At 35.7% G+C, this 26,230-nt stretch overlaps 5 protein-coding genes across 6 annotated transcripts; 2 read left to right on the forward strand and 3 right to left on the reverse strand.

Annotated features, from left to right (window-relative positions):
- Positions 1–638: 638 nt before the first annotated feature.
- On the reverse strand, positions 639–9,572 carry LOC125474107 (pleiotropic drug resistance protein 3-like). Of its 2 annotated transcripts, XM_048577543.1 has the most exons (23): positions 9,173–9,572; positions 7,976–8,099; positions 7,024–7,109; positions 6,423–6,507; positions 6,182–6,341; positions 6,015–6,091; positions 5,896–5,949; positions 5,720–5,810; positions 5,197–5,498; positions 4,825–5,106; positions 4,268–4,742; positions 4,076–4,179; positions 3,794–3,947; positions 3,563–3,697; positions 3,402–3,472; positions 2,982–3,314; positions 2,554–2,844; positions 2,379–2,462; positions 2,135–2,268; positions 1,789–2,016; positions 1,505–1,676; positions 1,165–1,419; positions 639–1,059 (listed from the first exon to the last, which is right to left on the reverse strand). In XM_048577543.1, the coding sequence occupies exons 1-23, from the start codon at positions 9,520–9,522 to the stop codon at positions 793–795; spliced, it is 4,314 nt and encodes a 1,437-aa protein (XP_048433500.1). In that variant the 5' UTR covers positions 9,523–9,572; the 3' UTR covers positions 639–792. The 2 variants fall into 2 exon arrangements, with proteins under 2 accessions (XP_048433500.1, XP_048433501.1); XM_048577544.1 differs by lacking the exons at positions 3,402–3,472; positions 3,563–3,697; positions 5,896–5,949 and having other exon boundaries at positions 2,982–3,265; positions 7,024–7,093; positions 7,972–8,099.
- A 4,422-nt stretch (positions 9,573–13,994) lies between these two features.
- Positions 13,995–16,721, reverse strand: LOC125474354. Its single transcript, XM_048577913.1, has 2 exons — positions 14,578–16,721; positions 13,995–14,404 (listed from the first exon to the last, which is right to left on the reverse strand). Exon 1 carries the CDS (start codon positions 15,910–15,912, stop codon positions 15,127–15,129), a length of 786 nt encoding a protein of 261 aa, XP_048433870.1. The 5' UTR covers positions 15,913–16,721; the 3' UTR covers positions 13,995–14,404; positions 14,578–15,126.
- A 2,058-nt stretch (positions 16,722–18,779) lies between these two features.
- Positions 18,780–19,955, reverse strand: LOC125474159 (LOB domain-containing protein 27-like). Its single transcript, XM_048577601.1, has 2 exons — positions 19,135–19,955; positions 18,780–18,954 (listed from the first exon to the last, which is right to left on the reverse strand). Exons 1-2 carry the CDS (start codon positions 19,953–19,955, stop codon positions 18,855–18,857), a joined length of 921 nt encoding a protein of 306 aa, XP_048433558.1. The 3' UTR covers positions 18,780–18,854.
- A 2,635-nt stretch (positions 19,956–22,590) lies between these two features.
- On the forward strand, positions 22,591–23,256 carry LOC125474205. The gene has a single exon (XM_048577641.1). It carries the CDS (start codon positions 22,591–22,593, stop codon positions 23,254–23,256), a length of 666 nt encoding a protein of 221 aa, XP_048433598.1.
- A 1,636-nt stretch (positions 23,257–24,892) lies between these two features.
- On the forward strand, positions 24,893–25,942 carry LOC125474160. Its single transcript, XM_048577602.1, has 2 exons — positions 24,893–25,465; positions 25,599–25,942. The coding sequence occupies exons 1-2, from the start codon at positions 24,893–24,895 to the stop codon at positions 25,860–25,862; spliced, it is 837 nt and encodes a 278-aa protein (XP_048433559.1). The 3' UTR covers positions 25,863–25,942.
- The last annotated feature ends 288 nt before the right edge of the window (positions 25,943–26,230 follow it).

Consider the following 26,230-nt stretch of genomic DNA (forward strand, 5'->3'; position numbering starts at 1 on the left):
ACCTAAAAAGTACACTTCAGTAGGTGGAGGACGGTTGTGCAAAAGTCAAAAGAGTTTATTTAGACACAGAAAGGGCTAATGAGGCAAATAAATTCGATTAATGTATGACAATTTTGGCTTTGTTTTGTACTATATCTATATCGTTTGTAAGATTGGTGATAGGTCAGTTTTATATATATCAAGGCTGACCGAACGAGCTAAAACAAACCGCCTTGGTAATGACCTAAAAATATAAGAAGAAATAAATATAGACATACAAAATGACCTGCTAATCACCGTAAGGCTGATACATGTAAGCCCAAAAACGATAAGAACTGGTCATAAACATGGGGCACAAGCTCCATATAGACCGATCATCGCACACAATATCATTATTAATTGTTGTGAGATTGCGGAAAAGTATATGTTAATGTATTGATGTCGAATAAATAGAGCATATGGAACCAAAATAGTCATGTGAATTCCTATTACTGAACTATCTGGTTCTAAGTAAACATATCATTAATAATGTGTAAAATTTTTATTAGCGAGGAAAAAACTACACGAGAGAATAAAGAAATTACTACGAACACTTGGACAAATACTGAAATGAAGATTGTGAGACAGAAAAGCAAAAAATAAGGCACTGGTAAGGAATTTCAGACAGAGAAGTTTTTGTACACAGAGAATCACTAATCTTGATGAGGCCAAGCAGCTGGGATCCCATTCCTTCAACACTGACTTTAGCTGAAGTGGTTACAGTATGTGGATGCATTGCAACTTCAGTAGGTTGGAAGACGTTATTAATTATAATTACCTCCTCTGAAAGTTTAATTTTTCCGTTGCACCTGCAAAAACTAATGCAAAGACTAGTGGAAATGCAAAAAGAACAGCTGCTACAACTCCTAGATCGTTGTAGTTATACCCGTAAATACTTTCTAAGAAAGCGCCAATTGCCTTTTGCTCTCCACGTACTACTATTTCCTTCTCCAGATCGCCGTACTGCGAAGTGAGAACACCTTTTAAGGACCAGGCTAGAGGGCAAATCCAGTAACCCCAAATCCACCATGCAGGAATTTTCTGCAAGAGGAAAGAAAATCAAAGTTAAGTTTTTTTAGGGTTTCCGTATCCACTAGTATGCGAAATTGTTTCTTGTTCAGCAAGTAAAGATAAGAGTTTGCTTACTGGTCCAGGTATGAGGAATCCTGAGAACAAATTGAACATAGTGTAGCAGAAACTTGCCAATACTGAAGCCACTTGAAAAGTTGGGGTCAAAGAAACAAGCAGCATACCGAAGAAGTTGAACCAGAGCAATGTACAAAACATAGTATAGAAATACCAAAATGCTTTGTAGAGTGACCAGTGGAAATTTATAGCCGGATATGTAATCGTCGAAAATAAAGCTGCTTGTAGCGCTATATATGGAATTTCCACGATCACCTGAAAAATATAGGAGTTTTAGTAAAATTATCCAACTTTGGAATTGCTAAAATATGGTCTAGGAATGAATTTGGAATAGGATCACCTGTGAAAACGAATACGCCCATGAAGAGTACATTCCAGCAAACCTTTCTCGGTATACAATACTGCGCTCAGTAGCTACGAATGGCAAAACGGAGGAACAGTTGCCGATTCCCATGCATTGAAGTAAAACGAACATTGCTCCTAGAATGTTGAAGAAATCTTGTTCACCATCTCTTCAGAATAAAGAAAAAAAAGCGTTTTAGATGGTAGGTATTTTAATCAATTGTTAAAATATGACTTCATAGAACCATAAGACTTATTAATTTTCATTGTTGATGGACTTACATTTTCTGTCCCTTCTGCCAAAGAAGTGCTCCAAATAACAAAGAACATGCTGCAGTAAAAATCAATCTCCCCAGGTTGTATCTCGGACTTCTCCAGTAGGTGAGATGCCGCTTCCATAAGCATGCTTTGAATTGCTCCCACCCATTTTGCGGAAAGCGAGTAGAGAAATGTAGTTCCTCTGAGCCTTGTTCTGGAATTTGGAGATCTCTAACTAGTTGGTTGTTCCTCCTGAATAGCACAAAAAGTTTGATTCAGTAAGATGATTCAACAATATAATGGATTTTTTAATGTGGAAGTGTTTTGAGTAAAGCTCATATGTTGTATATGATAATGTAGTAATGCTCACTGGCATAGGTGTGAGTCTTTGTAGAGATGAGCAAAATCTATGGCAAGTTGAGCTTCTGCAGAAGAACTGGTGACCTCTAACATCCACGTTGCTGGGTTGTAATTCTCTTTGATTTTTGGAGCACCGGGAATAGCCTGTAACATAAAGCGAGAGAAAATTGAGAGTTTACATAATTGAACTGTGTATCAGTCAATCAGATATGAAAACCAAGGAAAAGAGTGTTCATCTCATCAAATAACTTTACCTCAAAGTATTCGATAAGCTTACTTGAATTTCGACCCAGCTCCCCGTTGTATATTACTTGTCCTCCTCTTTTCATCAGAATAAGCTGTACAAAGAATACCCAGATATGTTATCTCCTATTTATGTACTACAAGAAAAATAACTGTTTCATATATAGAATCTCACTAGTCAATCACCTCGTCGAATGCTTCGAAGATATCAATACTTGGCTGGTGAATAGTGCATACAACTGTCCTCCTTGTGCTAACAATATTTTTCACAACTCTCATGACTATAGCAGCTGCTCTAGCATCTAAACCCGAGGTTGGTTCGTCCATAAATATTATGGATGGATTTGAAACAAGCTCTACCGCTATTGTAAGTCTTTTTCGTTGCTCTGTCGATATCCCACTACCACCAGGCGAGCCAACTAATTCATCTTTGACTTCGTCAAGCTCTATCATTTGAAGAACTTCTTTCACAAATTGCTGAGAAATAGATGGATCAATTCAAATCATCTTGAAATCTTATAGAATCATAGAACTTTTGTTTTTATCTATGCATGTAAAATGAATATATTATGTTTCACATGCTACATGCCTTGTAAGTTTAAAAAATAACTTACAGATCTAGTAGGCCTATCAATCTGGACGGGCAAGCGCAACCAAGCTGAGTATGCTATTGATTCTTCGACTGTAATATGTGGAGAGTGTACGTCACTTTGCTCACAATAACCGGATATTCTGGCATATGTTTCTTGGACTTTAGGGTACCCTCCAATTCTGATGTCTCCTTCGATGATTCCACCAGTTTTTCTTCCGGAAAGGACATCCATCAGTGTTGTTTTTCCAGCTCCACTAACTCCCATTAAAGCTGTAAGAACTCCAGGTCTAAATGCACCGGTTACATCTTGAAGAAGCTGTAGTCTTTTTGGAGAAAAACCATGATCTTTTAATTTCTGTTGAATAGAAACGGTTAAATCAGATCTTTTTAATTCAAATACAACATTCTTGCAGAATCAAGAACTAAAAAATAATGCGCTTACCTTAGGTGTATCAACAAAATATTGCACTTTTTCAAACGATATGCTTATGGGCTCAAAAGGTAAGACCATTCCTGAACAATTTGAGATAATTTGTAATTAATTAGCACATTTCTTAAATGATTTGAAGATCAATTGAACAGTAAGAAGTATCACAGCTATACTTATAGGTTCTGCAGAAGTTGTGTGAGTATCTACACAAGTTAATTCTTTTTCTTGGAAGGAAGCATCTAAATTTCCTTTTCCCTTAAGCTTAGAGAACCTTTCGTGAGAGATGATTTTTCGAGAACTTCCCGGAGCTGACAAAAAAGGTCAAATTTCAATAAGATCTTCAATGGATTCATGGTTAGTTATCAAATCTTTCATATCTCAATGTCTCATTGGTAGAGACTTACATTTCAAAAAACTGAGTGCAAAGGTGAAACCAAGGTTAAAAACCATCCAAAATCCAAGTAAAGCTCCTACTGATATCCAATAAAACTTGTCATCGAAATTTAGACCACGGCTTTCTAGTGCTTGCAGGCCTATAGTGACATTGGAAGATAAAATCTGCACGTCACAACAACCAGTAAATAAGCATTGATGTAAACAAAAGTTCAGGAGGCAAAGCTGCCTCTACAAATTAAACTACCTTGATATGGTTTCATTATTTAAAAGTATAGTACTTCTTCCTTCACCTTTTTCCACCTTGGAGCATGGAATTCATTTATTGAAACACTTATTTCTCCAAATGTTAGAGGCGAAATCCAAAAGCCCCATTCCAACCAAGCAGGCAGAGAAGCTGCATTTTGAAATGGTTATTAGATTGACTAATTAAATGGTAGTTTTTTTTTTAAATTTCGGATGAAGTGATAGGTGAAAAATCTTACATCTCGGAATCACAAAGCCGCCAAACAGAAACATTACAATTGTAGTGAAGAGAGCGATGGTTGCTGCTACTGAAGGAGTCCGAACCAATGAGGCAATCAAACGAAACAACGATATTGATACTTGATGCATAAGGAATAAAATAAGGAGCTGCTTGAAGAACCTGTCAGGCTCAGGACTGTAACCGATGACGTAATAAGTCAAAGATGTCCAAAGAAAAGCATCCAAAAATGAAAATGGAATCTTTAAAATGATAGCTGGAATGGAATACGCCCAAGCAGGATAAAAATAGAAATCTCTTTGCTTGTAGAAGACGGCAAGTCTAGAGACAGTCATTGAGAGCTCTGCAGCCCCATTGGTCATCAGTCTAATGAGAGCATAAAACAAAGAACCCATGTAGTACTTTGCATGCACCTCGTCAATATCCATCCGTGTGCGTAAAAACACTGTCATTGTGACCAGCGCAACGATTACAAGCTGTAGAATGAAATAATTCAAGTGGTGAGGAAGTGTAACGTAAATGAGTTAGGATTCAGATAGATCAAGGGTTATTCATTACCTGCACCGACTTGAATACATGAATAAATGAGTTACGTTTCATAAGAAGCCATTCTCTAGCCGTGCATGCTTTTAATAGTTCACATTTTGTTAATGAGTAGAAGTTGAATGATAAAGCAATTTTGTGGTGCTCAGATTTGTCGAAAGGCTTGCAAAGTTCCTCATCTAGCGTCTTTCCAGCATGAAAGTCCTTGGACATATTTACAAACATGTCAACACTAACATAGCTATAGGGTTGGCCTTCATGGTACCAATATTTTGCTTGATCCTTTTGAGAAACCACCTGCACCAAAAATTTGTAGCTCAGATCAATCAGAATATACAATATATGGTTACATAATGTTAATTTTGTTAATCAAATGTGGATTCATACCTCTTGTAGGAAGTCAGAAATGCCTTTTCGTGGGGGGCTACGAAAACCACAGTGCTCAAAGAACTCTGCTACGTCTTTGCAAGGCCCGTGATATACAATTTTTCCTTCTGCCATTAAAATAATGTCATCGAAGAGAGAAAATGTCTCTGGTGTTGGCTGAAGTAGTGATACCAAAATGGTGGATTCTGTTACGTGTGTAAATTGCTGCAAACAAGTAACAATCTTAAAAGTAGTGGAACTGTCTAAGCCTGTTGATATCTCATCCATAAAGAAAGCTCTTGCCGGACCAATCATCATTTCCCCTGAGTGAGGAAACGATCAAGAAGCTTCAGTATATATATCTATGATAAATTCAGCAAACCAGAGCCTCATGATAATTTTGGATACTTTTTCATGCATTCTCCACCACACCCACCCCCCCCCCCCCCTCCCTTCTCTCCTCCTCCTCTTCCCTTTCCACACACACAGATACTATATATATGCAGAATTTATCAGTAAGGTGCTGATGAGTAATTGACAAAACCTGTTGTCAGTCTTTTCTTTTGACCGCCGGAAATCCCTCGTTGCATTGCATCGCCTACGATTGTATCAGCGCAAATATCTAGCCCAAGAATCTAAAAAAAGAAAAGTACGCAGCACCAAAGTTGCTGTCAGTTGGAGTAAGGTTAGAACTTTGTCTTGGAAATAAGAACTAATTACCTTCATTATATAGTCTGTTTGGAGAGAGTTTTTCAACCCTTCGATTGAAATGGCCTGTTATTCGAGTTGTCAGTACATTGCCAAAGACCGAAAGAAACGTGTATCTGAAAAATCCATACCTTCATATAAGTGTCAATGTCTGGCTCTGGGACAATTCCTGATTGCTTCTCCCTTCTGCTGACTTCTTTCATTATATCTTCAATGGCAAAAAGCTTCTATATTGTAAAGATGAAACTAGTTTTTTATAAACTTATGATGTTGGCCATAAGATGCATAAATGGCCTACCTGCTCGGTTACCAATACCCTGACAACGCGCTGAGAAGTCGAGTGCTTCCCTCACAGTCAACTCAGAAATGTGCAGGTCATATTGGCTGATATAAGCTGATGTCTTCTGAGGAACAAACTCATTGAACTTGTAACCATTGTAGGTAATTTCCCCTCGGACCTAAAAATTTATGCATGCATTTATTAATATGCTCATGTTGTTTTACTGTACAATTTAAGGTTTGGTAAATGATTAGAGAACCTTGAGAGAGTGGTTAAGTTTTGCTGAAAGTGCCTGTAGTAAAGTGGTTTTGCCACAGCCTGGAGGGCCAAGCAATAAAGTCAGCCTGCATGAAATGTGAAGTTATTTATATCACTGTAAAAGTCGAAGAAACAGATTAATTTGGGAATTAATTTGGCTCCTCAATAGTTGAGGAGGAGCTCCTTTCACTTTACAGCCGATTCAAGGAATTTCAGGATTACGATCTATCATTTAGCCATCAAACTATACAAAAGAAGATGGACATATTCGATAATAGCATTATGCACCGTCCATATATTTAATGCAGTTGAATGACTGAATTGCCTTAGTTTTAATGATTTTTTTATAGACATGATCTTTACATAGTGATTTATTCCAATCATAAACATGAAGTTCCATGAAGCCAAACTCCCTCTCATTAATTTTATCAAGATAAATTAGTATGCACCATTTTTCTCTCTGCGAACTTTTTTATTATTTCTTACTTCTCCTTTGCTTTGTTCAATCTAAAAGTTAAAAATAAACAGAGGTGTGCATGGAGAGAAAAATGATGTCCGAAAATCATTTTTTTTTATCAGCCGCATCTGTATCAAATATTAACCTTGATGGCTTGATGATGCCACTGACACCTTTGAGAATTTCTAATTTGGATGCCTGAGGCTTGCAGCCAACTATCTGTGTCATAGCCTGCAGTTCAAACATTTGGGGATTCTTGGTGCTCTTGAAAATGCAATTGTCCAAGTCCAAACCATTATATATTGATATCAAATGACAATTCCAGTTATGTTATTCAAAATCATAAACAGAATATGGATCATTTGAAGGGAAGAAGAAAAAGGACTACATAATTCAATGTAAGAAAGAACATTTTGAAACAAATATAACTATTATTTTTTTATTTTTTGTATCTGTTGTATATGAAAGTTTCTTTATATATGCCTGGCATGCATGCTGCATCACGTGCTGCAAATGCAATAGGAATACTAAGAATATTGCAGGTACTACAAACTCTGAAATATGAATTTTTTCAAGTACCCGTCAATATTATTGTTATTAATTTCAATTTTATTATTTACGTGGGACAGTATCCATGTTTAATTATATTAACTTAGCAAATTAAAACCACGATTTATTTAGTTGGAATGCAGCCGAAGAATCTGAACTTCTAGGGGAGAAATTTTGGTGTGTTCAAAATATGGCCCGTTATACGAAGTGTAATAATACAATTGCTGAAGAAAAAAAATCAAGTTTCCAACCAATTGTATTGCTACATGTGTACTAGGCCATGTTACTGGCACACTGAAAAATCTCTCCTTCAAGAAGCTGGTCGCGCACGTAATGTGTGAATTATCTTAGGAACCCTAATTTCAAGAAAGATCATCCCTTAATTAGGCAGATTAGATACAAATTAATATCATAAATTTAGAATGCCGGCTGTTGACTACTCAACGCCCTCCTCTCTTTCTTTATTTGGGTTTGAGACCGACAACGTAAGATAAACGTACACATTCGAAGTTTGGTTAGATACAAATATAGATGAATATAACACTTACAGAAAATATACTTTTGAACGCAGTCCATAGTGTGGGGAGGGGTTTTCCTTGAACTACTTCGCATTCTGCTTCTACAAACAAATTTTGGTATCGAACTTCCACTGTCGGTAATTGTAATCCCGCTCTACAAAATTGCAAAAGGTCAGTCGTCGGAGACTTAATCGATAAGCCATTTTTCTATATTTTAACCTCTAGGTGATTTAATATATGCACAAAAACAAGCATGCGCCAGCAAAGGGAACAAATTGTGGACGCAAGTTTTTATTATAACAATGCTGATGGACGATTTAAAAAAAAAAAAAAAAAAACATAGTTCTTGTTATGAAACTTTGACGCCAACAGCAAAAGTCTCTGGGTTTTCCGAACGAGGATCATCTTCAGATTTTTTTTGTGAGAATTCTTCAATTACATTCGTTCATCATATATTGTACAGTCAGAAATCATTGTAAATATTTTTATTTGAATTAAATATAAACAGTACTTAACGAAAATTGACCGCACGATTTATGATGAACGAATGTGATTAAAGGATTTCCGAAATCCTCACAAAAAAGATCTAGAGAAGATCCTCGTGTTTTCCATATTATCGGGATTGAGAATTCATTTATTTTGATTTTGTACCATGATTGTTTTCTATGTTGGACTGAACAGTTCATATAAATATTATTTAAATAGTTTAAACACAGTGTAGAAGTAGTTAATAGCAATGGTGGATAGGTGGTCTTCTTCCTTAATTAACCCGCAAACTATTTTGTTCCGAATTCAAAAAACTCTCTTCCATCTCCATAATTTAAAAGCATCTAGTGTAACTTATCTTATTGTTTGTAAAAATAAAATAAAAAAGTAAGTTTACAAATTTAGTATTTACGTATATAGTATATATCTTAAAATATTGTTTAAATATTTTTTTACTGGATCAAGTTTATATATTTGAAAGAAAATAGGGGATAACAGGAATAACTGTTAGATGGCAGCATTGAAAACAAAATAATTATGGTGATGGTGATGGTGATTGGAGGAGATTTGAATTTGTACATCTTCTAACAGAAAGTTATGAAAAATACAACTATATAAATGCCTAATCAAAATTGATATAACGATAACAAGTTCATAATTAATCGTACTTCTTATAGATTAATTCTTCACTGGAGCCTATGACAAGTGATGTATACACAGATCGGTCTAATTATAATTTACCTGTCTATTCTTTCTTTGAGTTTGTGTAAGAGACGGTGGTTATCTGCCTCAATTTCCTTGAGAAGTTTGTCAATGAACACCCGGCGTTCTAGGGCCCCTAGCTTTGTTACATCGATCACCCTCTTACCTTGTTCATCAGCATGTTGATCTGCATTGCTCCTACGACAATCAAATAACGAGGTTGTAAGACGTTCAAACGTTGGCAATCTTTCGATTGCAGCCCACTGCAACTCAACTTCATCGTCGTTGTTGTCGTTGATGGATCTCACATCTGAAGTGCTTCTGAAACTTGATGCATGTTGATGGAAAGAGGAGCTTACGCTTCTTCCTATCTCCGCTGCCAAATCCATTAGGGTTTCCAACGATCCCAAGGCAATCTTGGTCTATAGGCTTAGGTTAGCAGTTGCAGCTTCACCTTCCTAGTATATAATCAAGTACGTTACAATGTAGTTGATGATGATACCGTATGAGGAAGCAATTAATATATACATAAAAGTGCGTTGACTTTAGTTAGTAATATGACAAAGTTTGTGTCGTATGCATTAATGTTGAGGTAGTATCAAAATGGCCTGAATATGTGAGCAGTGTTCCAAGAATATGGTCGGGTACATCAAGTACAAAAATTTAACTACTTGTATTATGACTTTGGTGTACCTAGTCTTGTTCACGACACACTAAAAAATTTCTCTTAAGATATGATAATTAGAAGTAATTGTTGCACACATTTTTTTTTCTTACTTTTTGCACTCTTCTTAATTTTAGTCATTATTTTTTTTCTTCATTTATTCAATCTAACAGCTTAAAAAAATGGGGCGTATTTGGAATTCACTTCCTTATGGCAATATATCTATGCTTAAGGTGGCATTTATATTTTCTTTTATTCTTTATTTTATTTTATTTATAGGGAATTGTTATTAGCACTCCAAAAATCTCATTCTACACTCCAAACTTTTTATATTAGAAAAGAAAAATAAACTTATGGGGAGTGTAGAATGAGATTTTTGGAGTGCCAATAACGCTTCCATATTTATATCATGTGGTTTTTATGTCCTTCTTTCTTTTATCTGTAGAAGATATCTTTTTTTTTCAGTAAAAATGGTACAAAAGATACTATAGACAAAATTTGTGAGAAAATTAGGTCTCTAAAATGTATTATATGTAGGAAAAATGTCAGGGATATTACATTTTTGTAGTACGTTGGTGTACTATCTAACGTGGACGTGGCATAGTAATGTGTACATGTCACGTCAATTAATGAATTTATTGAAAGGAAAACTAACGAAAAGTCTAAAAAAACTTTAGTTTTAATGAAAAATGACAAATAAAGGTGTAGTGAATAGTACCTGAAAAATGTAAAAATGTGGTTTTTCGTTAAAAGTGAACAATACTGTGAGTGTTTCGTTAAAACTCCCTTTATTTAATTCTATGTTGGCATCACTTATCATATAAGATGATATACCAATATAGTTTAAAAATGTGATACGTTGAGAATGAGTCTCATATTAATAAGAGGAGAGATCTTAAATGGGCTCGTAATTAAAAGGTTGGGCTACTCCTAATATTGCCAATCGGTTTTAAGGTGAAATCTTAACTTTCTTTATGGTATCAGAGCAGCTTCTCCCCCGTGTGAAGCCAAACAGCTACACTATCATGTTGTGTTGTCCATGCGTTAAGCTTGAAAATTCTCACACATTAGGCTTGAAAATTCGTCACATGAGGGGATTGTTGAGAATGAGTCTCATATTGCTAGGAGGATGAATCTTACATGAGCTTATAAGAGGTTGGACTACTTCATATATTGTTAATTAGTTTTATGGTGGAACTAACTTTCTTCACCCTTGACATTATTTACATCTCTAGATTAGAAAAAGAATCTTATTAGCTTGCTGCTAATTACATCATTAAAGTTATTACTTTATTAGTTTTACGACAGTCAACGGGGCTGGTCTAATTAAAATTCATTGTGGACCGGTGCTGCTAGCTATCAATTTTGTCACATAGATATTATTTTATCACCTACGATTGATTACCAACTGCACTGGTTTTATAGGTTCGTAAAACATAATATATTTTCTCAATGGAAAGAAAAAATAAGACTTTCTGGCATGATCATCAGTTGTGAACAACAAAGCAATTACTTAATTTCCTGCTTTAGGCTTTGATTGAGACAAATGAGTTTACCGTTCATTTTCATTGTAACAAGCAGGTTTTTTATTCTCCACATGATGATACCAGACAAAATACATGTTCGTCTAAATATTGACCGACATGTTTAAGATAATTAGACTGTTGCTATCATGACATGAGAAGCTAAAATAAAAAAGTAAAATAAGAATCTCTTGACTTTCTCCCGTTTTGTTTTATTAGCACACTAGTCTTCAGGCATGCGCTTGCGTGCAGAATGTATTTTTTAAATTACAGTATATTATGCGTAATTTATACGTTTTAAATGTATTTATATATGTAAATTGACAAAAGGAAAATTAAATATTTGAAGTAAATGAATAATTTTCAATCATGCTAGAACAAACCCCTCATAAACCAATTAAAGTCGCTGAATTAATATAATAAAATCATTTTGTATAAAATTTACATTAGGAATAGAGAAAATGATATTTAATAAACAAATGATTGAATTATATTATTATTAGCCTATTGTAAGGCTAAGCGCACTCCTGTATAGATAATATTATTTGTTAAAAAAAATCATTTGACAATTAATTAATCACATTATTATTCATGTACGAAATATTTTTTTTATAAAGAAAAAAATGATCATTTGACAACTAATTGAATCACATTATTATACGCGTGCGAAAAACTTTTTTATAACTGGCACTATGCACCTCTTAATTAAAAATTAAGAAATAATATTTAATAAACAATCACATGCAAAATGCATTTTTTGAATCACAGCATGCTACCCGTGATTTATTTATTTTAAATGTTTTTGTCATATGTTTATTCTTTTCTTTCTTTCTGTTTCATTTTTTATTCTTTTCTCTATTCCCACTTTTATTTATATTATAGTTTATGATAGCCAAATTACCAAGTTACCCTTACTGCATTCAATTTTGCTGTTGCATTTTTTGTGGCTGAGGGGCATCTTGGTCCAACCATGCGTGACCCCAAAATTTTGGCTGCATGTGCACTGTTGATCCCAATTCTGACAAAATTATTTAAAAATAAATTTACCAAATTAACCTTGGATTATTTTATGCATTCATATTTCATGCTTTGAAATTTTTTTGGCCAGGGTATTTTTGTCCAATTATTTTGGTCGAAGCGATTGACACCAAAGTTTTCGTCCGCATGTGCATTGTTTTGCATTGTTTACCACTGTGCACTTTTCCTCTGGTTTTCTATACATAAGATGTCCAACATAAGAGCATGAATATCATAATTTCACTCTATGCAAAACATTATCTTACAACAATGTTAATTTTAATTTCGAAGACGAACCTCATTAGAAATTAGGTTATGAACTAACAAAAAATCCCTAAGCTAGAAAACTTGGAGGCTTGCAGATTCAAGTGAGGAAACTTCAACCCGAGGTTGCTAATGATGATTTCAAGGTATGTGGGTTGCTATGTGTTTTGACATTGATTCCAATGATGTTTATAGAATGTTGAAGTTGTAGTCGTACGTGTTGGTGCTAACAGGAATAACTAGTTGCAATTACAATGAATTACAATAGCAATGCAGTAGAGAAAAAAGGATTTGATATTGGCATTGGTCCTTTCAAATTGCGAGATGTGTTCTCACATGAAAAAGAGCTTATTGTAATTGGAAATTCAGTTGGTTTATACTTTACAATGCCCATGTAGCAGGTGATTGTTATTAACACTATACTATGAATCGAAGAAGAAGAACAAAGTAACACCAAGTTGCAGAGAGAGAGAGAGAGAGAGAGAGAGAGAGAGAGAGAGAGAGAGAGAGAGAGAGAGAGAGAGAGAGAGAGATAATGAAATAAGGATTTGTATATTGCAGAATGAATTCGATACAAGTCAGAGATAGAAGCTCTCTATTTATACATGCTCTTTGCTTTCTTGGTAAGTTTCTAACAAACTATAACCACATTATAGCTTCCTACAATCCCAACTGTCTAACTAACAGATTAGCTGATGTGGATAACAGCCTTGCTAATATGGATTGCTGATGTGGTATGTTGCTTATGTGTATATCAGTCAACATCTCCCCTCAATCTCAACCGGGTTTCCTAGTTTGAGATTGACAGAATGCTTGAGAAGTGATGGACTATGCAGCCCCTTAGTTAAAATATCAGCAGTTTGGTCTTCAGTTGACAAGTATTGAACTTGGAGATCTCCGTTTTGAACTTTTCTCCCTTACAAAATGATAATATGTGTCTAAGTGCTTAATCCCAGAGTGAAACACTAGATTTGCACCTAGAGCAATGGCCGATTTGTTGTCACAATAGATCACAGGGGAATAATTTAATACTACAGCCATATATTTTAACAGACTTCTGATCCACGCTATATTAGCAGCTGTATGAGCTAAGGCCTTATACTCAGCTTCTGCAGAGCTTCTTGACATTAAAGTTAATGTAGTCTTTATCACATGTCTGTTTCCTCTCAGAAATGCCATTCTCTTAAGGAGTATATGACATGATATTCTATGAACAATCCCTTTTGATTCCAAAAATTTGACAAACACTTTACTGATATACTCTCCCCCTCCATCAGTTTGCAAACATTTAATCTCAGTGTTGAATTAAGTTAATTCAAAAGCATGGAACTTTATAAATGCAAAGACTGCTTCAGATTTGTTAACCATAGGAAATATCCACAAGAACCTTGAATACTCATCAATAAAACTGATGTAATATTTATATCCTTCAATTGATATCTTTGGAGAATGCCCCCATACATCTGAATGTACTCTTTCAAATACAAAGGTAGCTCTACTTTGTTTTACAGGAAAAGATTGCCTACACATTTTACTTGAAATACATTAAGTGCATATGGACTAAGAATGATTTATACTAACTGGTACTTTTGCTGCTTTCATCATAGCTGTCAATACTTCTTCAGAAGGATGGCCTAGCCTCCTATGCCAGATTGCAGTCTTTATCTTCTTTCCTATAAAGCCAACTTTCACATCTTTTATCTTCTAATTTGCAGAAAACAATCTTTAAAACACTGTCACAGGTATTGTAAAAATATCTCCATCACTCATTCCTTGATAGAGTATCACATTGGTTGCCTTGTCCTGTATGAAAAACACATTATCATCACATATAAACCAGCAGCCATTATCATAGCACAATTTCTTAACTGACAGAAGATTCACAGTTATATCGGGTACATGCAAAACATTTTTCAAGAATAAGCAATGATCTTGAGTGAAAAGTTTAGTGGAACCAATATGTTTCACATCCTAACCTGGACCATTTCCAATGATTATCTTCTCATCACCATTGTATGCGGTGACTTGATTCATATTGTTGACATTTGCTATCATATGATGTGTAGCACCAATATCTAGGACCCATGTATCAGCAGCAGAAAACCCATGTGGTTGACGCTTATTTGGTACTTGAGAGTAACTATGTGAACCTTATGCAGACATGGCAGTGAGTGTTGGAGGTGGTGGAGCCCCTTGATAGGCATAATTGTTCCTATGAAAACAGTCCAGTGCATTGTGGCCCTTCTTTCCACAGATCTGACATACCAAGAGTTGATATTGATTGCCATTAGTTGTACTCTTAAAATGACAATTAGGCGCAATGTGACCTTTTCTGGAGCATATTTGACATTCAGGAGTAATGGAACTGACCATTGAAACTTGACTGTGAACTCTTGCCTTGATCAGAAAAGTTGCCCTTTGATCCCCTACTTTTGTTGCCAAAGTAAGGTTTTGAAGCGTTGTGTCCATAGGAATTCTTGTTAGAATTGAATGTCCTTCAATTTTGAGTATTGAAATGCCTTTGATTACTGCCAGTAAAACAAAATCCTCCTTGATAACCATTTTCCCCCCACATTAAAGCTTTCACCCCCTTGATAACCATTTGCCCCCATGGTTGAACTTTCACCTTGATAACTACCATTTGCTTGATAAGAACCAGTATGACCATTACCATTATCACCATTCATATACAATGCAGACATTGAACCTGTAAGAGCTGTGACTCTGGATTCTATGGTAAGTTCAGCGCTGAGAAGCTGTGCATGGAAGTCTTTCAAAGAGATTGGTGTTTCCCTTGCCAATATCACAGTTCTGATCATATCAAATTCCTGTGATAATCCAGTCAAAACAGCAATAACCAGATCATTTTCAAATACCCTTTCTCCAGCAAAGATTAATTGATCTCTTATAGCCTTTAACTTCAACAAAAACTTGTCAATCGAATCCCATCCTTTTTGTGCAGTATGGAACTCAGTCTCCAACTGATTAATCCTGGATACTGAGACAGAAGCAAAACAATCTTGTAGAGCATTCCATGCTTCCTGTGAAGTTTTACATCCAATAACATGCTCTATAGCATCATCAGATAAGGTAGCAATAAGCAAACTAAGTAAAGCCATATCCTTTCTCACCCAATTCTTATAGGCAGTAGTTATATCTCTTATCACACTAGTCTCAGTATGAATCACATATTTAGGTGGACATGGATTATCCCCCGTAAAGAAATCAAACAAATCATAACCACGCAAGACTGATTGAAACTGAAAATTCCATTTGACAAAGTTATCATCTTGCAACTTCACAGTAAGCATGTTGACAATCAACACAAGAATTCGACTTATTCTCAACAAAGTTCAAGAAACTATCAATCAAGATTTGTATACAACTTGCAATTAAGAGCAACGCACAAAACCCTCTTCGGCAATTAGCCTTTAAAAAAGTGGATATAGCAGAAAGACTTCAAGATTCAACACTCCGGCAATTGGCCTTCAAGGAGTAGAAACTATACAAACCAAGAAAAATATGGCAATCGGCTTTTGTAAACATTCATATCTTCGAAAAACACTTCAACTGGCTATCGGCCTTGTAAAAAATAGAGAAAAGAGTAACGAAGAACTCACTGACACAAAACAGCAAACAGTTAGAGGGCACAATACTTTCTCGGCAAATAAACCACCATTGACGATCACCAAGACCACCAGATCTTCATCCTCCTTTTGCATAAAGCAGTATCCGGTCAGAAATTGTGCAGCGGAAAATGGACGATCACCACCGGCGATGATACCATATTAACACTATACTAAGAACGAAGAAGAAGAACAAAGTAATACCAAGTTGTACAGAAGAGAGATATTTATTACGTCTCAAATACAGTACAAAGGGTTGGGTTTAGTTATATAAATAGTTGGATTTAGCATCAAGAGCTATAAATTGCAATAATAACCAACCCTCTTCCAGCTACAATGCACTCATAGCTATGTGAGTTGCGCTCCTCATATATGAGAGATCAACATTCATAAGAAATATGTGCTTCATATCTGAGGCATGCTTAACTAATGAAAACATACTTCACATAGGCATGATTCACTCAAACACAAACATAAATTATGTATGAGATTGACTACAATACAATCGCGTATTTAACACAATCATCATCTTAACGGTCAAATTTGATCTTCTAATTTGTATACATTCACTCGAAACAACCCAACCCGCAACTCAAAACATGGAAGCCCGTACAAATTGTCGTTTCTTTATCAATAGTTACTCCGTTAGAAAAATTTAATAAGAGCTTCTTAGTAATTATAGTATCTTAAGCCTTCAGTAGTAATATTCTAAATTGTGTGCGTGCGTGAATATTAGTAGCATTTAAGAGGTAACTAGTTAATAAATTAATACGTTCCTTTTTCGATAATCTAAACCAAACATTTTCAAGGTCATCACTCAAATAAGAAGTGATTAGTGTGGAGCAAAAAGTAATTCTAGAGCTAACAGTGGACTTTTACCCACAAGTGACGAAGATGCTCACATTAAATTGGCAAGACCCACATTCGATTCATGTGCAATTCAACATAACTGAAGACATAAGGGGCTGACTAAAAGTCAAAGATACTAAAGAGATCTCCTTTTGTTAAAAAAAAAAAAAAAAAAAAAAGAAAAAAAAAGAAAGATAAGATCTCCTAATTGAAGATAAAATCAATCAAGAATCACGATCATATCCAATTAAGAATATTTCAAGGATAATCTCAAGATATTATTTAAATAATATCTTTGGGATAATTGTTTCCTCATCCATCATGCAGATGACTCATCTTGGCCAATCAAATGTCATGTTAGGGCAAAGGCTACACATGTGGTCGGCCTAACTCCTATAAAAACCCCATCTCACCAACTTCTGGTAAGCTTTGGCTACGCAATTAAGCTTTAAACTTTCTAGGCATCGGTTGATCAAAGCTGTTTAATTGTTTTGTAGGTACAATTTTGTCAAGACTAAAGATGGAAAAGATTTGCTACCACAATTAGTTATCTAGCTTTAATTCACGTAAACTCTTCATTTGATCATCTCAAAATTAACAATTCAGATCATAAGATGAAACTGTGAAATGTGCTCAAGCGCTAACCAATTAGTAAGTTGTTTAAGCACACTTTACAACTTAATCTCATCTCAATCTCATGATTCAAACAACGATGACATATACGTCACCACATTGATGAAATATCAATAGCCACATTTTTGACATATTGACAACAAATTGACACCATATTGGTGACAAGTCGTGCGAGAATATTGACATATCCATATCGGTAAATATCAACAGCGTATTAATTATACGTATTGACATCCCATATCAACACAAATCTACATATTATCAGTAATATAGATGAAATATTACATATCAATAACTCTCCCGCTCTATGGATAGTGGAGCAGGGTATCTGCTGTGAAGTGCTCATGAGGTTTATATTGCAACATGTATCATAATATGACACGATATTTCACTAAAAATGCAAACTAGCTAACTACCACCGTAGTTCTACATAGAATGCACATTTTTTGGCGTATAAAATATTGGATTGAAACTAATAAGTTACTATTTTCAATGCATGTTTAATTAAGGAAGAAACAAAAAAATTACTGTCAACTTGGAGATAGGAGATCAATTGCTCTAGAAGAAAACTCATTCATTCCAATCTCTCCAAAATGAGAGGATTAGAAGAAAAAAGTTTACTTCATGTTTAATCAATCATCTCAAATATTGAATTTAAAATTATTCATTTTCAATGACATCCTCTATGCAAACTGCGCATGTGATGATCTTCTTATGCAACTGACCTTTCAGACGAGAGAAGAGAAACCATCACTTTGATTTTGTTAAACAATGTTATGTGTGTTTTAATATTTTTCATGATCGCATCAATCAAAATGGCTAAAGAGATATTGTTGCCTATCACACTAATATTTAACAAAAGAAATAATAACTTTATTAATTAACACTAATAAAATTGTGAAATGTCTGATGGAACTTGGGAGTAGAAATATAGAAGGGCAGTGAAAATTTTAAGTGCATATCAATCCTCTGCAAAAATGATTGTTTAAGAGCTAGCCTACATCTCTTATTCAATGAATGCGTACGTGGAAACAATTAAACAAAATTGTTGAGCTTTGAACACCGAATTTAAAAAAAAAAAAATGAAAAACTAAGGAACTCGTTCTGAAATTACTTGAATTACTTCAGTTGTTTTCTAGATATAGCTACTTCACACTTGTTAGACTGAAGCATGCTGCCGCACTCTTGAGATCATTCTGTGAGACATGTTCGATCGATTGTGTGCCCTTGAAAGATGATTCAGCACTGCATATAATTAAATTTAATTTGTAAGCAAAATTGTAGCATAAAATCATCTAAACTACGGTACTGCAGAAAGGGAACACTGATCTAGCCAACTAGGCTAAGCGGAGGTCAGCAATTAGACAACATATAGTAACATAAGTCTCAAATTATAGAAGACAATTAGTTAAAAATTGCACATACCTAGACTCACAGGCTTCTTTAGATTCGATATACGATTGTCGATCATCAGCAATTGTATCAAATGGAATGTCATCATAATCATGGGGAACATCCATTTCTTGGTGAATAGGAAAGGCTTGTGAAGGAACCAAATTGGACTGAATAGCCATAAGTTGTTCGACATTGATATCGTTATAATAGGGATGTTGAACCCTAAGAGGTTTTACCATATTATCATTTTCGTCAATATAAACCCCATTAAGTCCATTTGCAAGATACTCATTAGCCACCCAGGGCATTCCACCACTGCCACCAGAAGCATATTGATACGGATATTGATGTTGTTGATAAAGTGTCAGAGCCGCCGCATCGGTGTTCGTAGGTATGCCTAGCTGCAACTGCGATGAAGGACACGAGTAGTGCTGCGGAGAAGTAGGCATTCGATATTGACATTGATCCTTACAAATTGCAAGATGCGTTCTCACATATCGAAGCTCTTCTTGGGCTTGCTGTAACTGGAAAGTTAATTGGTTTATGATGCCCATACATCCGGTGACTGGAAATTTGGCACACATATTGGATTCATATATGATCGATCTCATAGCCTCCTCCCTTTTCTCAGGATGAACTTGCTTTAGAATCTTCATTATGTTTGCAACGCCGTACAATCGGTGGGCGTTTTGAAACAGCTTCGGTTGATCGGGCGGAAAGTGTGGAGCAAGAGCGCAGTCTTTAGCACACTTTCGTCTTTGGTATTTGCACGCAGCACAGGCTTGGCTTGTGCCTCCTTTTATCGTCATTGCAGGGTAGAATGTACATTCATCAACCTTTTTGGTGATCATCAATTAGGGTTTAATAACTTGATTGGAGAGAGGGAGAGGAAGAGAAATATAGATGCAAAGACAAAAGTGATTGGAATTATAAGGCTGGAAAATTGATGGAAAGGTATAAGAATATGCGATATGGTTTGGTTTTCACCGTCAAAAACCAGATTTGATCGATTGCGATTAACGAGAGTGAGGTGGATTAGAAGACCAAGTAAAATTTGAACGTTTCTCTATTCAAAAGTAGATCTTGTTGAACTGATTTGTAAGTATCTCGGGAGTCATATTTATACACAGTTGCACGGTTAGCTTAGGCTGTTTGGTAATTTTCCACTGTATATATTTATACCTGGAAAATCACCAGTATACCCCTCTTCACTTTGTTGTGATAGACGTGGGCTAACCATTGTAACTAAAGCTAGTTAGTTGTCTTGGATGAGATTATGTATGTGCCAAAATAAAGAAAAAAGAACTAAGGAGAAACACCATCCACAAATTACAGCAAAAAAGGCCGTCCATGCATGGTATAAAGTAGGGTGTGGTTAAATTTTTGTGGACACAAACAGTTTGTCCTATATTTTACCTTGCCTTTGGCAAAGAGTTAATTACCTTGATTATTTCTTTTAATTTTTCTTCGGTAAAGAGTGAAAAAAAGTAGATTGTATAAGTTTCACAGTAATTAGAAGTCTGAAATTCTAGTTTCCCTTCATTACTTTGAGTCCTGTTATTCTAAGGTCTTCAAAATGTTTAAGTTTTTGGATCTAAACTAATATAATCTCGTGGCTAATATTTATTTGGTCCTCACAAGTCCTCAAAATGGAGACCTTAGGAGAGCAGGACTGCATTACTTTTTTCTCACATTTGAAAAAACATGATGAGATAAGTACATTATAAATCAAATTGTATGTATGATCATGATAATTGAAATTGAATATTAATGAACCATTTATTTATGGAAAAGGTCTCAAAATGATCCATATACAGAGAACTAAAACTTCTACAATGTCACTTAGTACTACGGTCTAGTGGTATTCATTTGGCTTGTAAGTGAGACGTCTTAAGTTCGAACTTGAACCATATTATTGTTAGCCATTGTAAGGCTAACCGACCCTTCTCCTCCTTATAGTGTAGATAATATCGTTTGTTATAAAATTAATAAATAAAAAAAATAAAAAAACATCATCTACAATTCTAACTCGTTCGACTCTTTATTCGACGATTTTTCTGTAAACATAATATGTTCCACCTTTTATTCAATCCATAATATATATATATATATATATATATATATATATATATAAAGATCCTTTAACAAGAGGGATCTCATTTTTCTAAAAAAATGGGGATCCCTCTTGACCGTTAGATTAACTTTAATGAAATTATATGGTTAAGATTAAATCACAGGCCACACAATTTTATTAAAGTCAATCTAACGGTCAAGAGGGATCCCCATTTTTTTAGAAAAATAAGGATCCTCTTGTTAAAGGATCCTTATATATAATTAAGTATACATATCCGTCCAACTGCTTGAAGAAGTATAATCAACCTAATTAATTAAGGATATATTATAGCTTAAGTAATAATTTGAATAGGGTTTGATCATCATGTGAAGTTGAGTGCGTTCGAGAGGTGGAAAGTAAAAGACTTGGCGACCAAGTTGTATAAACTCCATAACATCCACGCAGTATGTTTCCCGTAGACAAATGCAACGATAAAAAAACGTACTATAAAATTGTTTAGGAAGTAGAAATTGTGTGGACGGAACCAATATAAGCCAAGAGAATTACCCCACATTTATCTTCTATTATATTAAATAATCATTTTTCTTTTTTCTTTTTGGTTCTTGATTAATTAATAACTTGTTTGAAATTGCTTTTAAAATGATTGAAAATATTTTTGAAACCAATTCTTAGTAAAAATCAAAGTGGTTCCTGAAAAAACAGTTATGTGCCTTTTGAAAAAAGCACTTCATGCGCTTCTCGATAAAGCACACAGTACATATTTGATGCTGGTTCCTTCTAATGTTGATGTTTTTGGAAATTAAAATCAATTTCATCAAAAAAACGCTTTCAATCATTTTAAAAGCATTTCCAAATAATTCGTAATTAATTGATTTTAAAAAATTAATTTTTTGTAATTAAAAAAAAAATACTAACCACACATTTTTCTATGTAGGTACTTCAACGCTAAATAATTCATTCAAATTATGCATATGTAGAGAATTCAAACTTCTCTAGCCAATTTAATTAAGCTCAAATCTGCATAATTTATCCAAATTGATGTGTTTTTTTACTTCTACACGTACCGGCTTGATATAAATTTTCATTAATTTCATAATTCGATCATAACCATCCCTTTAATTGTATTGTATGCGTCTCCCTTACAGTTCCTCACGTGCTGCCTCAAACTTTTGGCTACCTTTTGCCTCTAATTCCTTCTCTTCCTATTCCGCCTTATTTTCTGATTCTTCCATTGAGCACCGCCACCGACGGCAATGCGTAAATTTGCAGCCGATTTTATTCGAGGTATAAATTAATTCAAATTTATATACCCGACGTATTTTTGCTCAATCATGCATGCATGCATAACCCTAATTATCTATATAATTAATACGTTGTGCCTAATGATTCAGATCAGTGCATGCAATAACTGTATGGATTTTCTCAAAAAAGCCAAGGTGGTACGATTTCGAAGCCACCACAACAAATACCTATTAGCCGATGACGATCAAGTGTCGGTGTGGCAGAACCGCGAGGGAACGGTGCAGAACGCGCGGTGGACGGTGGAGTTAATTAGCGATAATCCAAATGCATTGCGATTGAAGAGCTGTTTCGGGAAATACTTAACGGCGTTAAGCACGCCGTTCATTCTAGGGATCAAATGCAACAAAGTCCTGCAAACCACGCCAAAGATGTTGGATCCGATAGTGGAATGGGAGCCGGTAAGAGACGGGTTCAAGTGGAAGCTGAAGACGGCGAACGGGCAATTCTTGCGTGCAAGCGGGTGTTGCGTGCCGCCTTGGAAAGACACGATCACGCACGACAATCCGTGTAGAGGTGTGATGAGAGATTGGGTTCTGTGGGATGTGGAAGTTGTGGAGATTCGTGAACAACAACAACCACAAGAACAAAGGAACGTTGATAATGTTAATGATAGTGCTAGTTGTTATAGTACTACTGCAACACAAGATCCAACAGAACCGGATCCACAGTCTGTTTCGCGGTCGGAATCTTCACAAACACAGCCAGACTCTCCAGTCGGCGTTGATCTTTCTTCATCCAAAGATCATGTATCGGATTCGGATAAAAAAAATACATAACATGACGTTGGAGTTTGGGGTTATTAATTAGGAAATATGATATGTATGCAAGAAAATTAGGGTTGTACTTGCATGATTTGTATGAATGATCAGATGATCTTCTATCTACAAAATAGAATAAGTTATATATTTACACACACGCAACAAATAGCAGGCTTCTCTCTCTCTCTCTCTCTCTCTCTCTCTCTCTCTCTCTCTCTCTCTCTCTCTCTCTCTCTCTCGCCTAACCCTAGAGCAAAATACACAGAACTATTCCCAAGCCGCCGGCCCCTGCCCTTGGCTTGGGGTCGGTGGCAAGTTGGCAACCCGCCTTTTTCCCTACCCATCCCCTCGTCGTTCCCTTCACTTGTGAGCTTTTGTGTTATAAGGTTCCTTTCTGAGCTTTTGTCTCAGCGTTTTCCCTGATCTCCGTTCAGATCTCCCCTTCCCCCACTCCCTTTTGCCTTAGATTTCAAAATCCTTAACTCTGAAATTCGTTTCTTTCCGGCCCATGCACCATGATTCTCATCAGTCATCACTCCAATGTCCACCCTTCCCACTTGGCTCAGTTTCTTCATCCTCACTCGTTAAAGTCCTCTCCTCTCCCTCAGTCCAACATCAATCTATGTCTGCAACTACTCATCTTTAACGCGACTTGTCTCGTATTTTTCGGAAAGTGCGTAGAGTTTCAGCTCAGATGTTTGCACTACTCCTTCTATGTGTTTGTTGGCTCTGTTACTCGTGGGTTGGCTATTACCACTGTTTTCCTCTAATTATTGTGGATGCAGTCTCTTAGGTGCGATATTGGAATCGATAAGTGCGAAGTGCCCATTCGATCTAGAACGAAATTGGAGGAGCTTGGAATTTTCTTTTTCTGCAATTTTCTTGACAATATATATATATATATATATATATATATATTTTACACCGCACGCACTATCACCAATCAATTGGATTTTGCATAATGTGTTACTTTTTCTATTAAATGAAGCTAAAATCCTCCAATTAAATTTTGGATTTCAGCAAAGTTCTTGTGTTTAGCTGAAACAAATTTCCAAAAATTGATTAGCTATTAAGGAAATTGCCTCTAGTTTCATCATTATTACAATTCTTTTTTTAGATAAAAAATCTCACTAATATTGCTGATTAACCGCTTTCAACTAAACTTTCAAAAAAGAACGCTAACATTAGTTGTAAACGTATCAACAATTCATAACCCCTTAACTATTAATATGCTTTTTAACCGCCTCGTTGGCCGCTGATAAGCTTTTTACGCACCTCATTTTGTACAGGAGAAAATCATACATGTTTGTTACTCCTCTTTTTATAATTCTTTTTCAACTGAGAGAACTTCTTTTTTGTAATAGAAAAAGATATATATAGTTTCCTCAATTTCCTCAATATCTCTCAACCGTTGCCTCCAATTCTTTCCCCTTCACAAACACATAATGCAAGGCGCGAACTTACTTCATATCATTTCCCTTTTTTAGTTCAAGGGTACAAAACGCATTGAAAATTTAAGACGAAAATACAATCGAAAATCCGTATTTCTGACAATTAACGCTGTACATTTTATTCAATCGATCTCTCTGATGTTTTTGTGTGCTTAATCACCGAACTTGATCGGTCTTATTGTTTCCTAGAGCTACATATATATATGGAGTTCTTCAAAAAAGCCAGATCAGTACGCTTCCGGAGCCACCACGGAAAATATCTATTAGCAGACGAGGATCAAGAGACTGTTTTCCAAGATCGCGAAGGCACGGCAAAGAATGCCAAATGGATGGTGGAGTTTGTCGAAAATGCAAACACTTTACGGTTCAAAAGCTGTTATGGCAAGTACTTAACAGCCTCTAGCATGCCATACCGTCTTGGATTGCGAGGCAAGAAAGTTCTGCAAACACTGCCAAAGAGATTAGATTCTTCCCTTGAATGGGAGCCTGTAAAAGAAGGATATCAGGTCCGGCTCAGGACGCCCTATGGCCAGTTCTTGCGCGCAAATGGGGGCGTACCGCCTTGGAGAAACTCTGTCACCCATGATATCCCTCAAAGAACCGCAAAACAGGATTGGATTCTGTGGGATGTAGATGTTATAGAGGTTCGGGTTGAATCTCCAGAACGTCACCCAGTGGCGAAACCCCCTCCTCCACAACCAGATGCATTGCCTTCGAAGTCTTCAGCACTTTCAGAACCTACATCTCCATCTAAGATTGAGCGTAGGACGCCGAGAGCTTCCAAACACCAGGTTGGTTTTAATTAACAAATATGACTTCTATGATTATCAAGTTTAATTATATTTTTGGCTTCTTATTGTTTGTTCTTAAACGCAGTCAAGCGAGTCATTTGATCATGATTCGCCGAAGAAAGATGCAGGGAGAATGATCTACTATTGTGTTGCTAATAAGAAAGGAGACGTTGAGGATTCATTGGAAGAGTTTTCCTTCCCATTCAAGGGTAGTGAGGTAGAAGGGTTGAAGCAAAAGTTGAAGGAAGATGCCGGATTGGAGGAAATTGTTGTGTGTTCACGCAATCCTCTGACTGGAAAACTTTATCCCCTTCGCTTACATCTTCCGCCAAACAACCACGATATGCATATCATTGTAGTTCCGTCATCGTCCAAAGGTTAGAATTGTTTCAAAGGGCTTTCATGTTTTCGTCTTGATAATTCTTAAATGTTTGATGTCTGATTCCAAAAAACTTACTGGAACAAAAGTATTTCGTACCAAATTTGTTGATCACATTGCTAAACACCTCTATCACAGATGTGCAATTTACACAAAACCAACCTATATAAGTGCGTTTCACCTCTGTGAGAGACGTGATCGGTGAATGTGATACATGCGTGTTTCTTAGGGGATACATATTTAACGAAAATGTATGTTTCCTCCTTGTTTCGTTTTATACTTGTGGTTTAACTATGATTGTCTTCCGCCCTTCACCAGCAAGAAGTGAGTCTTGACTGATTTGCAAAACCCGTTTAACAACATCAGATACC

Source organism: the organism of the source record quoted next, unplaced genomic scaffold, assembly GCF_019419815.1.
Source record: "Pyrus x bretschneideri cultivar Hongxiangsu unplaced genomic scaffold, Pyrus_bretschneideri_v1 Contig12, whole genome shotgun sequence".
Taxonomy (NCBI): Eukaryota; Viridiplantae; Streptophyta; class Magnoliopsida; order Rosales; family Rosaceae; genus Pyrus; species Pyrus x bretschneideri.

Bases quoted from the DNA above. Each gene is read 5' to 3' on its own strand.
- LOC125474107 (XM_048577543.1), bottom strand. From the start codon at position 9,522: ATGGATTTGGCAGCGGAGATAGGAAGAAGCGTAAGCTCCTCTTTCCAT. The intron at 8,100-9,172 runs GTAAATTATAAT...GCAATTTTGTAG, and splicing joins CTCAAAGAAAGAATAGACAG to AGCGGGATTACAATTACCGA. The intron at 3,315-3,401 runs GTAAGCGCATTA...TCTATTCAACAG, and splicing joins ATTTTGTTGATACACCTAAG to AAATTAAAAGATCATGGTTT.
- LOC125474354 (XM_048577913.1), bottom strand. From the start codon at position 15,912: ATGCTTACTGTGAAGTTGCAAGATGATAACTTTGTCAAATGGAATTTT.
- LOC125474159 (XM_048577601.1), bottom strand. From the start codon at position 19,955: ATGATCACCAAAAAGGTTGATGAATGTACATTCTACCCTGCAATGACG. The intron at 18,955-19,134 runs GTATGTGCAATT...AATTATATGCAG, and splicing joins AAAGAAGCCTGTGAGTCTAG to TGCTGAATCATCTTTCAAGG.
- LOC125474205 (XM_048577641.1), top strand. From the start codon at position 22,591: ATGGATTTTCTCAAAAAAGCCAAGGTGGTACGATTTCGAAGCCACCAC.
- LOC125474160 (XM_048577602.1), top strand. From the start codon at position 24,893: ATGGAGTTCTTCAAAAAAGCCAGATCAGTACGCTTCCGGAGCCACCAC. The intron at 25,466-25,598 runs GCTTCCAAACAC...GATTCGCCGAAG, and splicing joins TTGAGCGTAGGACGCCGAGA to AAAGATGCAGGGAGAATGAT.